Source organism: Pyrus communis, chromosome 9 (assembly GCF_041283825.1).
Source record: "Pyrus communis isolate YQ-2024b chromosome 9, ASM4128382v1, whole genome shotgun sequence".
Taxonomy (NCBI): Eukaryota; Viridiplantae; Streptophyta; class Magnoliopsida; order Rosales; family Rosaceae; genus Pyrus; species Pyrus communis.
The window spans coordinates 7,210,627-7,227,746 of record NC_142573.1 but is presented as its reverse complement, the minus strand read 5'-3'; the positions used below and the strand labels follow the sequence as shown (position 1 = coordinate 7,227,746).

Genomic DNA, 17,120 nt, shown 5'->3' with positions numbered 1-17,120 from the left:
CCTCCAAAATTGACATATGCCTAGCTCGGAACTAATATCTTGAAGGAATGGAGTTATGATGACTTAGTCAAAGGCTCACTTGGAAGTTCTTTTAAAATGACGGAAAGCCTTTTGGTAAAATTGGTTTTGGATTCCAAAAGCATTTTAAGTGCTTTTTGGAAGAAGCACCAAATATGTGCTTCCTGCAAGAAGCACTTAAAGTGCTTTTACAGAATCCACTTGAATTTTTACTAAAGATTGGTTTCTAAAACATTTTCATCAAAAGTGTTTTCAATCATTTTAAAAGCATTTTCAAACAAGCCATTAGCAAGTGGTTGATTGTCTTGGAGCTTATGCCATTTCTCTTCAACTCACTGCGTGCCGGTTCAGAGCCTCTCCTCTCTCCTTAATCTAGTTTAGAGTTGGAATATCACTTATAAAAAAAATTAGTTAGTTTAGAGGGAGATAGTTGGAGTTATGGATTGTACCAAAAGGAACAAGGAGAGTAAAATAGCTCAAAACAAGAAGAAGAAACCAGGGTGGTTGAAATTATTGCTTGGTAGCCCATCTCAACAAGAAACCATGATCTATTCAGTTGCATTTGTAATTAAGAGATGTGAGTTTCTACTTTTTTGTGATTCATTTTATGAGATGTATATCAATATCTGGAATATGGGTGTATTTTTGTTCACCACTTTCAAATGGTGATAATGCTCACTACTCTACTTATTATTGTTTGATTAGTTTAAATTTTGAGTTTTGTATCTATCTGCTACACGGATCTCAAAATTTAAACTTGTTCAACGGTAATAAATAAGGTTGTGAGCATCGCCATCAATTGATGATGGTGAATAAAAATACTCCTCTAATATCACATAATAAATTGATTCCTAGTCTTTTAAGTATTAGATTTTGGATTGTAGTGTGACAACCACATAACATATTTTTTTGTATTTTGTGTTGTATGTATCAGTAAATAGTAAACGTATATAATTTCAATATCTATATTTTACTCAAAATCAGAATAATTTAAATTTCAAGTAAATAAATTTGTCATTACTTTAAGAACACCATCTTTCATGAAAGAATTGTGGTATACGTGAATTACTTTTTCTTTTCAACAAAAGGAAGGATAAATTTTTTATGGTGTCCGGAACACAGGCACATATATCATGTCATTGTACAAGTTGAGGGATACTTAAGAAGAAAAAAAAAACTTATCTCCATTTGTATAAGAATATATGACGTACTGTATGTGTTTCAGACATATTGAAAAGTTTCTCAAAACGAAGAATAATAATGATTAGTTAGTTTTTGGGTTCGAGTGCTTGGTTGTTTCAAGGGAAGAAAACAAAGAAGGGCATCCACTCTATGGCAAAAGTTGATTCTTCACAGAAATCAAAATCCCTGAGGTTTGCTTTGGCTTTGGACCCCCACATGTCCTCCGTTTATTAGACTTGATCTTTTCAATCTCAATTATTCCATACATTACCAAACCTTCAATCCCAAAGCAACATAACCACCCACGCTACACTATTCTTATCATTTCCTTTTGGAACTACACAATCAAACCTATTACAATCTTTCCAAACTCAGAGCGCAATCAAGTTGGTTAAAGCAGTTTGTTTTATTATCTACATTTAAGTTCAAATATTCTTCTCGCATTTTAGTTTAAATAAAAAAGATGATAACCGTATATTATTTTTCTCCTTATACACACCATTCTTATTTCTAATTATTAGACTGAATAAATTAAACATAAACAAAAAATATGGTTAAACAAAAATGTATAGCGATAGTAAAAGAGTGAAATTATCACTTTTCTTAAATTAAGTTAAAATATCACTTGAATTAAAAACCTATTATTTTTCACAATAATAGAAGCTTTATATTCCACATGTTTGGTTAGTTTTGGTGCTGGACCAAATAGTATATAATTTCAATATTTATATTTTACTCAAAATCAAAATAATTCAAATTCCTTGTAAATAAACATGTCATTAATTTAAGAAACCCATCTTTCATGAAAGAATTCTGATATACTTGAATTAATTTTTTTCTCAATAAAAGAAAGGATAGATTTTTTAGGATGTCTGAAACATAGATACATACATCATATATCATTATACAAGTGGAGGAATACTTGAAAAAATAACTTTCCTCCACTTTATTAAAAACATACGACGTACTGCTTATGTTCCGAACACATTAAAAGGTCTCTCAAAACGAAGAATAATAATGATTAGTTAGTTTTTGGGTTCAAGTGCTTGGTTGTTTCAAGGGAAGAAAACAAAGAAGGGCATGCACTCTATGGCAAAAGTTGATTCTTCACAGAAATCAAAATCCCTGAGGTTTGCGTTGGCTTTGGACCCCCACATGTCCTCCATTTATATGACTTGGATCTTTTCAATCTCAATTATTCCATGCATTACCAAACCTTCAATCCCAAGCAATATAACCACCCACACTACACTATTCTTATCATTTCCTACAACACAAGCATCTCTCAACTTAGTTTTTTCCTTTTGAAACTATACAATCGAACCTATTATAATCTTTGCAAACTCAAGCATAGTCAAGTTGGCTAAAGTAGTGTGTTTTATTATTTACATTCAAGTTCAAATCTTCTTTTTCGCAGTTTAGTTTAAATCAGAAAGATGATAACCGCACATCATTTTTCTCTTACACACCATTCTTATTTCTGATTATTGGACTGAATAAATCAAATATAAACAACAAATATGGTTAAACAAAAACGTATAGCAATAGTAAAAGAGGGAAATTATCACTTTTAGTACCTGTTTGGTTAGTTTTGGTGTTGGACCAAATAGTATATTTAGTACCTGTTTTCTCTGTCACATGCCACCTGCCAGTGTTTTTACAATTCAAATTCTCCAGATTCCTCCAAATCTAGCAAGGATAAATGCTAGAAGCGAAACTTTCCTGATTTTCATATCCTCTTCAAACATACCCATATCTCCAGAGATTTTTGGGTGTCACCCGTTTTATACAATCACGTGTTTATATTTAAGTTTAGTTTAAACATACTCTTCATCACGTGATTTTTTTTTTTTTTTGGATAATCTCTTCATCACGTGATTAGTCACATAATAAGAGAGATAAACATAACCAATTATGCGTTGAGAAAGGTAAATATAAGATTGTATAAATCCAAACTTATGACCTATATGGTCACGTAGACTTATGGACTCTATAAAGAAGCAAGAATGTGATTAATATTATAACACTGACTAGAGAAAAAAAATTTTGAACCGGGAACATGGCCCGACATTAAATGTGATACTATCTATATTGGTTGAAAATTCATTTTTAAGTTTCAAACTAATTGTATTACTACACAAGGTATACCAAATCATATTACCGATGCACTGAAAAATCTCTTCACCGACCAAATTACTTCTTTCAATTTCGGTGAAATATTTGACCATGAATGTAAAAGACAAACAGAATTGTAAACCTTGATTTAGAACTTTGTTAATTATTTAGTGAATGCCAGCCCTCCTCATCTGCATATACAAAGTGCATGAAATGTGTCCCCATCAAAAACACCATGACTCCAAATATATATATTCCTTCTAATCATTGTCTTTTATATACATCCCTATCTTCATTCCATGAACTTCACCTTCAAAACCCCACCAAAAACATTTTTTTATGAAACGAAATTATATTTTAAGGGGTAGACATTCAGGAAATAACCTACGTAATGAGTTAGCCAAAATAACTTAGTATCAAATTTGTCATCTAAATGAGTCAACTTAAGATTTCTTTAGATAAATATCACTATACAGTAGTACCAGTATAATTTGGAGAATACTCCACACGATGAGTCATCTATAATAAGTATAAACTCGTCATTCAAGTAAATCGAGTCTCTCTTACTTACAAGTGAAGAGTAATAACACTAAATCATATATTAGTGGCGACCCTAATAAAAATCTAAAATGCTGAATTTTTAAAACAAGCAGGTACAAAAAAGAATCAATCTTTCCCCAAATGCAACTTGGAGATAAAATCAGAGTCATCGATGCCAACAGTGTCTTAAAAGACAAGAGGACACAAAGCATGACCTAACAATTGATTCTCCAAAACTCCCTTCCAAATGCTTACTTCCATTTCATTTTGGACTATTTTCTTGCACTCTAGCTTTTTCCAAAAGTGCTTTTGCCTACCCTTCCACCAACCCAGCCTTCCCTAGACCAGTACCTTAAACCTTTCCCATTGGCTTTTTGCAGAAAAGCACCCGATTCTTATTTATATTACATCATCCATAGTCTTAAAATTTAAATTAAAAAAAAACTCAATTTTCATATATATATATATATAATCCATCTGCTATATAAACACATTCATTCCGTTTTGGCCCTTCAGCACCAATTATAGCCAAAACCAAAAAAAAAAAAAAAAAAGAAAAAACCACCAAACCCTTCACCTACAAAGCTTCAGAGATCAAAAGCGCAAAAGCTGCTTTTCAATGGGCAGGCAAAGTGCTTCTGATCCAACCTTGGTTTCAGTTTCCTCCATTGCTCTACTGCAAGAAAGGTTCAGGCAGCTGCAGAAAGTGAAGGAGAGGAGGGAGGAGCAGCAGCTTCTGAAGAAGTTATCAGAGACTGATCACCAACGGGTTGTTTGTACAACAAGGCATTTTGATCATCAGCCTGCAAAGTTCTCATTCGAATCCGATATCGTCGTTCCGGTTAGGCCAAGTGCTCCTCCAGATCACTCACTCTCTCTCGGGCTTAATTTGCAGCCATATTCCACAAACTCATGGCCCAACAACACAAAAGCACCTGCTGCCGCAGCAAGTGCTTCTGCAAAAAGTTTTGACAACTCAGACCTTATTGACACCTCTCTTCATCTGTAGCCAAATCCTACTGCCTTCACTTTCTTTGTGTAATATCAGAAGAGTATGTAATTAATTATATCACTAAATGTTTATTAATCTAAATAATGAAATAAATAAAAAGAAGGAATGGAGGAGCAACATGCGAGCTTCTCTTCTCTTTCATCTTCCCTCCTTTTTTTTTGCTGGTTTTTGCTCCAAAAAATTAACATATCAACACATATGTTTTTCAGATCATTATTTTGAGCTTATGATGATTGGTGATGAGTACAAAACACTAATCAAGGCCAAGAAAAGATCACATAATTGAGAATATTAAAGAGTAATAAACATAAATCTCTCTAGATAATCAATCTTTGTGATGAAGCTTAATTTTGATGGATATGTTAAGTACAGGAAAAAAAGTTATTGCTGCCTTTGAGAGAGATTAGAATAAGCTGTTCTTTAGGAATTCGAAAACCGGAATCAAACGAAACTCTAACAGGTCGTTCGATAACTATTTCGTTTCAAATAGAGGGAACATACAACGAAAGATGAGGGGTGAACGAGGATTGAGGAAGGATGGTGGGAAGAATATTGAAAAATAAAAAGTGTGGAGAATGGTATACAAAATAAAAATTAAGAACTAAAAAACAATTTTAAGTAGGTTTTTGTTTCTAGCTTTTGTTTCATAGTTCATACATTCCTTCGTTTCTCCCTCCTCTCGTCCACCACCATCCTTTACCCCACCCTCTCTCCACCTTTCTTCATTCCTAATTTTGTTCATCTTTAACGAGAAAAAAAATAAAAACTAAAAACAAAAATGGTTACTAAGCGAACACTAAGTTAGTTATATAATTATCGTACAATGTCTTGTTAGCCAAACTTGAACCTCCAACTTTCCCTTTTAAGCTACTAATATAGGTAGCACAATCCACTTTCCCATCAACCTCTCACATTGCAGTCCAAGAAACCAATTATTATGAGAGGAAACGAGGGGAGGATTGAATGCAACATGTATATATAAGAATTTCTCGTCCTACCCCCTATTATTGCTTACTCAAACGAGGGGCAAAAACATGAGTAGCTGTAAACATAAGTGAATTGAACCACTCATCAATATGACTTTGAGCTAAATATACACAATCATTTAGCTATTACAAAAAGAGTTAACTATTGGAATGAATTTGGTTTTGTTCGGTTTAAATCGGATTTTTAAAGGAAATAAATGTGAATTGAATCAATTGAGTCGATTCGAGTTTGACTGGTTTGATTTTTCTTTTTTCATTTTTAATAAGTAAGTATTGAACTCGTCACTTATGAAAATAAATCTAAAAACTTTTACTACATCGTAATGCTAGTAACAAAACAAAACACTTTTAGAGCAACTGGCTCGGGGGTTTTTATTTTTTTTTTCGCTTTTAACGAAAATCTTCGACCACAAATGATCGGCCCAAAGTGATCGGCAAACTCAATTAATCCTAAAAACCCAACGAATCAAAATTACCAAAATACCACTTTTATCTCCAGAAGCTTCCTAAACCCCTCTCTATCTCCATCAGAAAACCCCTACTAAACCCTAACTCCTCTCTCCGATCTCCAGCCCTCTCTCTCACTCACAAGCACCACTCTCTCTCTCTCTTGCTCCTTCATCTCTCCATCTCAACCAGTATGCACAGGCTCCCACGACGCTCCGTCTCCGCCATCCTGCGCCACGGCGGGGGACGTTACCGGAACTCTGCGGCTCCGATCTCTTGCGCTTCTACACACTGCGGCTCGGTGGGTTTCTCATAAATTCATGGTTTATTTTTTCAAGATTCGAGAAATTGAGAAATAATTCTGAATTTTTGTATATGTGTGATCGAAAATGTTGCTTTTATAACTGGGTTTTCTTTAATTTTGAACTTTAATTACAAAATGGTTCTCAGGGAATCCTCAATTGTTGTTTTTTCATAATTTAATATTTCAAGTTTTTTTTTTTTTTTTTTTTTTAATTTCTTGTTCTGCTACTGCCAATTTTATTGTGTTCAATCGAAAGGTTTTCGCGATTGGATAAAGACAATTTCTTGTTAAACTTTTTAAGTAATTCTATTGAATTATTTTTTTAATTTTGGATGTTTGAGCTTACTTCGAATATATAAAAATTTGAGCAGGTGGGAGAGACTGATGGCAAAGTCAGATGGCACTCCGTGTTGGTCCCTGGGAAGTGTAACCATACCAATTCCACAACTCAGTTTAATTTAAAACATGGCATGTATTTCGGCAATCGGTATGAATCCACGGCTGCAGCCTCTGATGCACCACCCGCCGAGACATACGAGTATCAAGCTGAGGTACTGTAATGTGATCTTCTGTGGGGTTTTGAGCTTTTATTGTGAGGATTAACTAGTTTTTAAGTGGTGCTTTTCTTCATGATGCCAGGTCAGTCGTCTCATGGACCTCATCGTTAACAGCTTGTACAGTAACAAGGAAGTATTTCTTCGAGAGCTTATCAGGTATTCTTGTGTTAATATCATTTTATGTAATATTGATTCGTGGATATGATGTGTGTTGCTAACATCGCCATTTGTTTGCAATTGGAGTGTTGGAGCCAAGAAATACCGAAAAAATCCATGTTTAAGATTCCTTGGCATTCAAGAAATAGTTTTTATGTTTGATTCTAGGTGGTCGTAAGTTATTTAGCATTTGATATGTTGACAATATGTTCTTTTTTGCAGCAATGCAAGTGATGCATTGGACAAGCTCCGTTTCCTCAGTGTCACACAGCCTGAGCTTTTGAAGGGTGGAGGTGATCTAGATATCCGTATCCAGACTGATAAAGACAATGGGATCATCAATATCATGTAAGCTATACTGGTTGTTTCTGTCTTTGCTCGTGCCTAATGATTCTTGTTGATCGTATCAATGGTTTGGCCTTTTCCCTTGTGTGCAGTGATTCTGGAATCGGTATGACTCGGCAAGAGCTTATTGACTGTCTGGGAACAATTGCACAAAGTGGGACTTCAAAGTTCTTGAAGGCATTGAAGGTATACTAAGTCTTTGAAAAATATTTAAATTTAAGATCCTGCTTTGAATTATCTTATATACTTAGAAGTTTGTTTTATCAGGATAGTAAAGATGCTGGAAGTGATACCAATCTGATTGGTCAGTTTGGTGTCGGCTTTTACTCAGCATTCCTTGTTGCAGATCGGGTAAGTTCTTGGCCAGAAAAATGACTTTTAGTTTGGTATTGACTATAACGATGGGGTATTCCTCCCATTACCCAAGTTCCTCCTATGCTTTGCGGATTCAACTTCCGTTTGTCTTTTTTTTAATCGTAAACTTCCGTATAGAAATTTTTGTACTGCTTGATTGTTATGTGTCTCCTATCGGTTACAGATTGTTGTCTCCACAAAGAGCCCAAAGTCTGACAAGCAATATGTATGGCAAGGAGAGGTGAATGCTAGCTCTTACACAATTCAGGAGGAGACTGATCCCGAGAAGCTTATTCCCAGAGGAACCCACATCACCTTGTATCTCAAGGTCAGTCAGTAAATTTTTTCTTGCTTTGTGATTTCTTAAACCTCTTTGTACTAGACACTGATCTCCAAGCTAATCTTTGTCTGTCTGCCTACTTTCAGCGTGATGACAAAGGTTTTGCTCATCCAGAACGGATTGAAAAGCTTGTGAAAAACTATTCACAATTTGTTTCCTTTCCTATATACACTTGGAAGGAAAAAGGATTCACTAAAGAGGTAAGGGTTCTTCTCTATTGTACTTTTGTCGTAGGTTTTGTAAGTTATACTCTCTCGGAAACTATTGAGACTTTCCGTTCAGGTTGAGGTAGATGAAGATCCAGCTGAATCCAAAACGGACGAACAAGATGAGAAAACCGAGGTATTTCTCTCTCATCCAGTATCTTGATCAATCTTGGACTAATGTATTCTGCATATTAGGAGAATCAGTGAAAATTCCTATCCATGACTGATGCGATGACTGAATTAACTTTTACAGAAAAAGAAGAAGACGAAGACTGTTGTTGAGAAATACTGGGATTGGGATCTCATTAATGAGACACAACCAATATGGGTGAGCCTCAGTTTCTTTTTTAGATGTTTACTTTGCTTTTTATCGTAGCAACTTTATCAGGAGAACTCATACATCATCTTAATTGATGTGTACAGCTTCGCAATCCTAAGGAAGTTAATACAGAGGATTACAATGAGTTCTACAAGAAGACTTTCAATGAATACTTGGATCCCCTAGCATCTTCGCACTTCACAACAGAGGTATAACTACCATTGCCTCGTTGTAAGAAAATAAGTTAATCAACAAATGCATTTTCTTGTACTTGTAGATTTTGAAGTAAATGTTGCATATTTCTGTATCTGTATCATCACATGATTTTTACTTCTTGAGTTGGGTAAAAGTTATGTGGAATCAACAATTAATGAAGTTCCTTAACAATGGCTTTTTTGTTGTAGAATTTTTTAAACCGCATACTTATGTATGGCGGCAATTGTCATGATATCTTATTAAGTTGGGTAATGAATGGGAATTATCTAGAATGGAATTGCAATTGAGAATGCGGCATTAGTTCCCTGAACTTAGGATAAAATGTATCATTGTTTGACTATGTACACTTCATTTCTTATTTCTTTTACTTTTAAGCTGAAAGACTTTGCTATTTGCAGGGTGAAGTAGAGTTCAGGTCTATTCTATATGTGCCAGCTGTCCCTCCTATGGGGAAAGATGACATAGTCAATCCCAAGACAAAAAATATAAGGCTCTATGTGAAACGGGTGTTCATTTCAGATGACTTTGATGGAGAACTGGTAAACAACACAAAAGATGTTTCTACAACATAGTAATGCATGGTTCTCTTAAATGTAAGCTTAATGGTTCTAATTGTTTTTACATTGGCCTGAGCAGTTCCCACGATATTTAAGCTTCGTCAAAGGTGTTGTGGACTCAAATGATCTTCCACTCAATGTCTCACGTGAAATTCTTCAGGAGAGTCGTATTGTAAGTACATCCACCTCACTATCTTTCTAACCTTTAGTTCTAATTAGTTTATTTAACAAACTATTATTTTTGTGATCTACTTGAAGGTACGGATTATGAGGAAGCGCTTGGTTCGGAAGGCCTTTGACATGATCCTTGGAATATCCATGAGTGAGAACAGAGAAGTATGATTTTGGTTCTGTTTTCTTATCATCCATTTTTTTGTATATTTACCTTCTTGTAGAAATATAGTTCAAATTTCAGCATCTTGGCAATTACCTCCTCTTGCATGTCTCCTTTCTTTTACGTTACCTGTAGCTACGACTGTGAATCCTGATCTTTGCCAGCCATCTGCTTGCTTGCGGGTAGAGAATGATATATTCCCATAATAATCTTTAAACATACCCTTTTTTGTTTGTTGCAGGATTATGAAAAGTTCTGGGAAAATTTTGGCAAACACTTGAAACTGGGTTGCATTGAAGATCGTGAAAATCATAAGCGTATTGCTCCGTTGCTTAGATTTTTCTCTTCCCAAAGTGAGGATGTGATGATCAGCTTGGATGAATATCTTGAAAACATGAAACCTGAGCAGAAGGATATCTATTACGTTGCTTCCGACAGCGTGACAAGTGCAAGCAATACACCATTCCTGGAGAAACTTCTTGAGAAGGACCTCGAAGTCTGTAGTGTCTCTCAATTAACTTGATGCTAATATATGATTATGTTCTTTTTCGTTCTGTTTTATGATTCATCATGATTTATGTTGTTCTATTGTTGTAGGTGTTGTACTTAGTTGATCCCATTGATGAGGTTGCCATCCAGAACCTAAAATCATACAAGGAGAAGAATTTCATTGATATTAGCAAGGAAGATCTCGATTTAGGTTAGTTCACTGGAGCCTTTTTATGTTACTTTTCTGTTCTGCTGTGGATGGGTGGCTGCTAATCTTTGTGCTTCTTTGATTTTACGTTTCCTTTGCCAAGGACTTAGCTGAAAACCTGAGTGTGAATGACATTTTTGCAGGGGATAAGAATGAGGAAAAAGAAAAGGAGATTAAGCAGGAATATGGCCAAACATGTGATTGGATTAAGAAGCGTTTGGGCGACAAAGTTGCCAGTGTTCAGATTTCAAACCGTCTCAGCTCGTCACCCTGTGTTCTTGTGTCTGGGAAGTTTGGCTGGTCTGCCAACATGGAGAGGTAAGAGGCTTCTGTGTTGCTATTTACAATTTTTAGAAATTCGTGTATTGGAACCTAAATGTTATCTTCTGAACTTTTGATTGGATCCAGATTGATGAAGGCACAAACTGTTGGTGATACCTCTAGCCTGGAGTATATGAGAGGCAGAAGGGTGTTTGAGATTAATCCCGAGCACCCAATCATTAAAAACTTAAATGTATGTTTGCACAAAGAAAGTGCTAGTTCCAATCATTTGAATACTTGACGGTTGTAGCAAATTTGATAACACTTTTAACCCTGATTTGTAGGCTGCAAGCAAGACCAACCCGGATGATGAGGATGCTATAAGAGCTATTGATCTTCTGTACAATACAGCTTTGGTATCAAGCGGTTTTACTGTGAGTATTCGTACTTGCTTTATATCTCTCGTTAAATCTGCTCTTAGGATTATAAGGGGACCAAAAATATTTGTTGGGTTGAGACACAAGATGCTACACACAACTATTATTCTCTAGGAATTTACTGTAGCCAACACCCGAAAATGATGATTTGCATCATTGCATCATTGCATGCTTGTTTGATGATGTCTGTGAGCGTCTAACCCGTACGCCTTGTTAATGCAGCCTGAAAATCCAGCAGAGCTGGGTGGAAAGATATACGAGATGATGAGTCTGGCACTCTCTGGGAAATGGTCCACACCTGCTGCCGAAATTCAGCAACCCGAACTCCAGCAACACAACCCAGATATACTAGACGCCGAGGTACAGCACCCAGGACCCCAACACAACCACCCCGAGACGGTAGAGGCCGAGGTGGTTGAGCCCGTTGAAGCTGGCAGCCAGAAATGAGGAGCACAAAGCAAGTTTCCTTTTGCTCTCTTTTTTCTCATGCACAAAATTCAGTTGGGGTAGGGTCTTAGAGGTGTAGTTCATAAAATGTGTGGACATAATTGTTAGGATATAATATTTGATGGGGCTGCTGGCAAGAAATAAGGGAGCATAAAGCAATTTTCCTGTTTTAGTTCTTACAAATTTTCAGTTGTAGGTTTCGGTGGCAGTGTTGATATATGGAGTGTTATTAATTATGGGATTACTACTAATTACTTGTTTAGTTTGTGCCTTGTTCTTCTTTATTTTGTAAACCTAATCAATCTGGTGTTTACAAGTTAGTTTGAAAGTGTTATTCTATGAGACGCTTGTACAAATAAGCGGTTGTTTGCCGAGCAACCAAATGTGTGCTTTTAATTCCAAGTGTTTTTTGCTGTTTAGTATTACGATCTGATAATATTCCTCTCTACTTGTAAGTAAGAGGTTTTAGATTGGATTCTCGGACAAATTTGAATTACATTATTGCTAGTTCATTGTTAAAAATAAATAAAAAATACTAAGTGTTTTTGCTTTCTACTCAAAGCACTTTTAAAAATTTTGCCAAACAATTATTTTTGAAATAGAAGTTTTTTTTTTCTTTTTTTTTTAACAAACAATATTATTTACATAAAAAATAAATAAAAATGCTTTTATTCTTTAAAAAACTTTTAATTCCAGCACAATTCAAATGAGCTTAAGATATTATTGAAAGACTATTTTTGAAAGTTCAACTAAATTAATGGATAAAACATTGTACATAAATAATGATATTTTCAGTTTTGATAAATTTAAAGAGACATAATAGTTTTCGTCATATTAACTTACTAATTAGTGCTAATTAATTTGTAATTTGATTGACTAAGAAATGGAGAAGGGAAATGCCCCTAGACCACGTTACATTTATTTATCTTTACCTAAAATTTATATTTTATTCCATATATATAGGCTATGTACAAAAGTCAAGCATCCCATTCTTCAAATGACCATTTTAACCTCGAGAATACACGACGTTGAAAGTCTTGACCCCGCTGTCCGGGTGAAAAAACTCCATTGCGCGTTCCAAGGGTAAAATCGGAAAACAACGCCTTACAGGAGACGAATAATAAACTTCCACAAATCTGTCTCTCCGCGTCGCTGATCTTTGTCCTCTCTACTGGGCAGCTGAATCTTCTCTCCGGCTTCGTCTGGTCAGCTCTCTCTCTCTCTCTCTCCCTTCCCACTCCCCCCCATTTCTTCTGGTTGGTCGCCGAGAAAATACGGTAGAAAATGAAAGAAAATTCTTTTAGTTGCATTCATTTTGCTGCTATTGATCTAGTAATTTAGCAAAACCCCCAGCACTGGACCGAGGCAAGTACTCAGATTGGGATCGGTTCCCTGACCTTTAAATTTACTGCTTAGCCTTTTAATTTTACTCTTTGTTGCTGTAATTCTCTCTCTGTACTGTGTGAGTCGTTGATTTGTATCAAATTAATCACCAGCGGAAGCAGATTCAATGGAAAAGTAGGTTTTTTCTGTGAAAAGTAAATAAATTTGGGGATTTATGTTGTGTGGGAATTGGTAAAGGTCTGCCTTTTTTGTTGTGTGTTTGTGAAATGTTCTTGTGGTTTGAAAGTTGTTTAATTTCGGAAATTTGGGAATTGGAGACTTTTTTTTTTTTCACTATAGCCTTGCTTGAAAGTTGAAATTAGCTTTAGATTGATAATGTTAGGGGCAGAAGAAAGCTTAAATTCGCTGTCTTACTTTGTTCAATTTCAGTAAAAACTAGTTCTTTTGTGATGAATAATTCGTCGGAATCACTTTGCTTTGATACTAGCTGAATCGGAATAGGAATAGTAATTATAATGTCTCGTGAGAAGTTTATATTATTTGTAACTGTATTTAATCAATGCCGTAGAAACTAGATGATATGCTTCTCGCAGCAGCTTGCCTAATCACAATAAGCTAATCGAGTTTCTTGTAGTTGAAAATGCGTTCTTACAGATATTTGTAATTGTTTATGTGTGCATGCACATGTGTTTTCTTTTGGTGGTGCTGCATGCGTGTTGCTTCTTCGCAACAATAAGAAACCTTCTTGTGACAAGTTACTTTTAAAGAAATTGAACCTCTCTCTATTTGGTTGTTATGGAGGATATCTTTTTTGCTCCTGCACATTTCTCTCGTCAGATATCAGAATATGTGTTTGTCATGATATTTTTCAAAAGATTTTAAGTTTTATGGTACTGAATACTGATGGTGATGGTGGTACTTCTTTTGCCACAGTCGTATATAAGGGGGAACTGGTGGATGGGTACATCATCTGGTTCCAATATACACCAACAGCCTTCATCAAGAATGCTTCCTCCACGTCAGCAACCACGAGCAGGGGGACTACAAACCTCACTGTCCCTTGTATCTTCAGATCCTCGGCTTTCCCCAGAAGAACCCAGATCAAATTCTGATCATAGACGTGAGTCCCCTACCGAGAGTGCCAGTTCTCGAGAAACCTGGCCTACTGCTGATGCCATAATGGCAAAGAAGATGGAAAATGGGAAAGCAGAAAATGATTGCCCTGAACAATCGGTTATTCGCCGTGTTTCCAGTGCTGATAAGATATCTCTTCGAGATATAGCAAGAGAGCGAGTTGATATAATCACTGAAAAGATGCATCACCTACCTGATGAGTTTCATGAAGAATTGAAGAACAACCTCCGAGTCATCCTTGATGGAAATGGTGGTTCGCAGCAGAGAGAAGAATTTTTTGTTTTGCAGAAACTTGTTCAGAGTAGAGCAGACTTAACGGCTAAGACATTGATCAGAGCACACAGAGTGCAGCTTGAAATCCTTGTTGCAATAAATACTGGGATTCTGGCATTCTTACATCCAAATATCAGTCTCTCTCAAACTTCCTTAATTGAAGTTTTCATGTACAAGAGATGCAGAAATATAGCATGCCAAAACCAGATTCCAGCTGATGATTGTACCTGTGAGATATGTACGAAAAGAAATGGTTTCTGTAATCTTTGCATGTGTGTAATATGTAACAAGTTCGATTTTGAAGTGAACACTTGCCGTTGGGTTGGTTGTGATTTGTGTTCACATTGGACTCACACTGACTGTGCTATTCGTGATGGTCTAATAAGCATGGGAGCTTCTGGTAAGAGCGGAGCAGGGCCCTCCGAAATGCTTTTCAGGTGTCGAGCTTGCAGTCGAACATCTGAGCTATTGGGCTGGGTCAAAGATGTTTTTCAACACTGTGCTCCTGCCTGGGATCGGGAGGCTCTGACAAGGGAGCTTGATTTTGTTAGTAGGATTTTTCATGGGAGCAAAGACACCCGAGGGCAAAAACTCTTTTGGAAGTGTGAGCATCTCAAGGAAAAAATAAAAAGTAGACTTGCAGAATCAACAGAAGCCTGCAGAGCAATATTGATGTTTTTCCAAGGTACAGAATTGTTTGAAGCATTTTATTTTATTTTATTTTCCTCATGGTGTCAAATTCGGTATGCTTCTTAGGGAAAAGATGTATTGTGGTACTGTCAAGTCTTGTGGAATAGTATTCCACTCCAACTATAGGACGAATTTTTGTTGAATTTTAGTTTATGTTGCAGTATCTGCATACTTTGCTGTCATACTTTTATTTTATCTTTAATCTATGTCATCCTGATTTAAGGTTTTATTTTTTTATTTTTTATGAAGAGCTTGAGGGAGACTCTCCAAAGAGCCTGGAAAACGGGGAAAGTGGACGGCTAATAGCACCACAGGAGGCTTGTAATCAAATCGCTGAAGTGGTGCAGGAGGCCATAAGGAAGATGGAAATGGTTGCTGATGAGAAGATGAGAATGTATAAGAAATCCCGAATGGCTGTTGAGGCTTGTGACAGGGAACTCCAGGACAAGGCCAGAGAAGTTCAAGAGCTAAAGCTTGAGAGGCAAAAAAAGAAGAGTCAAATTGAAGAGCTGGAGAAAATTGTGCGGCTCAAACATGCAGAGGCTGATATGTTCCAACTCAAGGCCAATGAGGCAAAACGAGAGGCTGACAGGCTTCAGAGGATCGCTCTTGCCAAGTCAGATAAATCAGAGGAAGAATATGCCAACAGTTACTTAAAGCAACGGTTGAGTGAAGCCGAGGCTGAAAAGCAGTATCTTTTTGAGAAGATGAAACTGCAAGAGAGTTCGCGGGCATCCCAGAACAGTGGCGGCGGCGGTAGCGACCCTTCTCAGTTGCTGTTGTACTCGAAAATGCATGACATGATGCCAAACGAACGCCATCCTTTCAGAAAAAATCCCTGAGGAGTGATTTCTAGTATGTACTGTATTATTTTAACTTCAACACTAGTAATTTTACCTTCTTTCGTGAACTGGTTTGAACGCGATGACGCGCTTGTTTAATATGACTTGTGTGCCCTGTGTCCATTTTTATTGCATCTATATCTATGAAGCTTGATAGTTAAAGCATTCTGTTATATACTTGTATGTCCTACTGTCATTAGAGAAAATATGGCAGTAAACAGAATGAGGTCCTTTATTATTGTTTTCTTCATTACATTGTTTACCTCGTGAAGTGTACAGAAGAGAAAACTTCGTCGACCATTTATCCAAACATAACTGAACTTGCTACGTGATTTGTTCGTAGCTCAGCGCTGTTTTGGCACCGTCTTTAGGTCAGTGACCGGAGAAGGTGACCGGAGAAAGCCTTGTTATCTTTATTTCGGTAAACCATGAAACTGGGAGCACGAAGATTGATGGGTAAGGTGACTGGGATGAGCATGAAGGTCGTTGAACGTCATTGTGGTGCTAATACCATGACACCTAATTGTAGAGCTTACAGAGACATTTGGAGTGATAATTTTAGCGTTGTTTTTTAATAGGCTTGATCTTTTGGACTTGGTGAAGGTGATGATCTTGCTGGGGATGTTCGACGGAACCAGAGTTCCATTCGGAAAACGCAAAAGATCTAGTGCGGTCGGTATTGAATGGCTGAGGATGAATTCATGGAGTTGGTCCGGTGTGACTGCAGCTTCCGAAATTTCGTGATCATTTGGCATGAGGAAAGTTACGTCGGAATATAAACATGCAAGACTCATTTTAATCCCCATTTCAGTACACATGTCTACGAGGACAGATTTTTTTTTTTTTATTTTTTATTTTTAAATACAAGCTATAATGAGGATAGAAAAATCGAGATACAAGCGATAATGGGGATGGGAAAATCGATCTCGCGACCTCGAGTGCAGTTGGTATTTGTTTAAGCTGCTGATGTAGGGCTGGTATTAAATTTATAGCATGGTTTTTGCATA

General features: G+C 36.4%; 2 protein-coding genes across 4 annotated transcripts; both read left to right on the top strand.

Moving 5' to 3' along the window:
- Positions 1–6,258: 6,258 nt before the first annotated feature.
- On the top strand, positions 6,259–12,226 carry LOC137739057 (heat shock protein 90-6, mitochondrial). Its single transcript, XM_068478534.2, has 20 exons — positions 6,259–6,601; positions 6,976–7,155; positions 7,244–7,317; positions 7,540–7,665; positions 7,755–7,848; positions 7,930–8,013; positions 8,201–8,344; positions 8,443–8,556; positions 8,639–8,698; positions 8,816–8,890; positions 8,986–9,090; positions 9,496–9,636; positions 9,734–9,826; positions 9,913–9,990; positions 10,230–10,484; positions 10,586–10,688; positions 10,829–11,003; positions 11,094–11,199; positions 11,291–11,380; positions 11,606–12,226. Exons 1-20 carry the CDS (start codon positions 6,494–6,496, stop codon positions 11,828–11,830), a joined length of 2,430 nt encoding a protein of 809 aa, XP_068334635.2. The 5' UTR covers positions 6,259–6,493; the 3' UTR covers positions 11,831–12,226.
- Positions 12,227–12,829: 603 nt separating this feature from the next.
- LOC137740030 (OBERON-like protein) lies at positions 12,830–16,278 on the top strand. 3 transcript variants are annotated; one of them, XM_068479817.2, is made up of 3 exons: positions 12,830–13,035; positions 14,108–15,266; positions 15,521–16,278. In XM_068479817.2, the coding sequence occupies exons 2-3, from the start codon at positions 14,132–14,134 to the stop codon at positions 16,111–16,113; spliced, it is 1,728 nt and encodes a 575-aa protein (XP_068335918.2). In that variant the 5' UTR covers positions 12,830–13,035; positions 14,108–14,131; the 3' UTR covers positions 16,114–16,278. The 3 variants fall into 3 exon arrangements, with proteins under 3 accessions (XP_068335918.2, XP_088556112.1, XP_088556113.1); XM_088699986.1 differs by having other exon boundaries at positions 12,969–13,195; XM_088699987.1 differs by having other exon boundaries at positions 12,979–13,348.
- The last annotated feature ends 842 nt before the right edge of the window (positions 16,279–17,120 follow it).

Bases quoted from the DNA above. Each gene is read 5' to 3' on its own strand.
- LOC137739057 (XM_068478534.2), top strand. From the start codon at position 6,494: ATGCACAGGCTCCCACGACGCTCCGTCTCCGCCATCCTGCGCCACGGC. The intron at 8,345-8,442 runs GTCAGTCAGTAA...GCCTACTTTCAG, and splicing joins ACATCACCTTGTATCTCAAG to CGTGATGACAAAGGTTTTGC. The intron at 10,689-10,828 runs GTTAGTTCACTG...ACATTTTTGCAG, and splicing joins CAAGGAAGATCTCGATTTAG to GGGATAAGAATGAGGAAAAA.
- LOC137740030 (XM_068479817.2), top strand. From the start codon at position 14,132: ATGGGTACATCATCTGGTTCCAATATACACCAACAGCCTTCATCAAGA. The intron at 15,267-15,520 runs GTACAGAATTGT...TTTTTTATGAAG, and splicing joins AATATTGATGTTTTTCCAAG to AGCTTGAGGGAGACTCTCCA.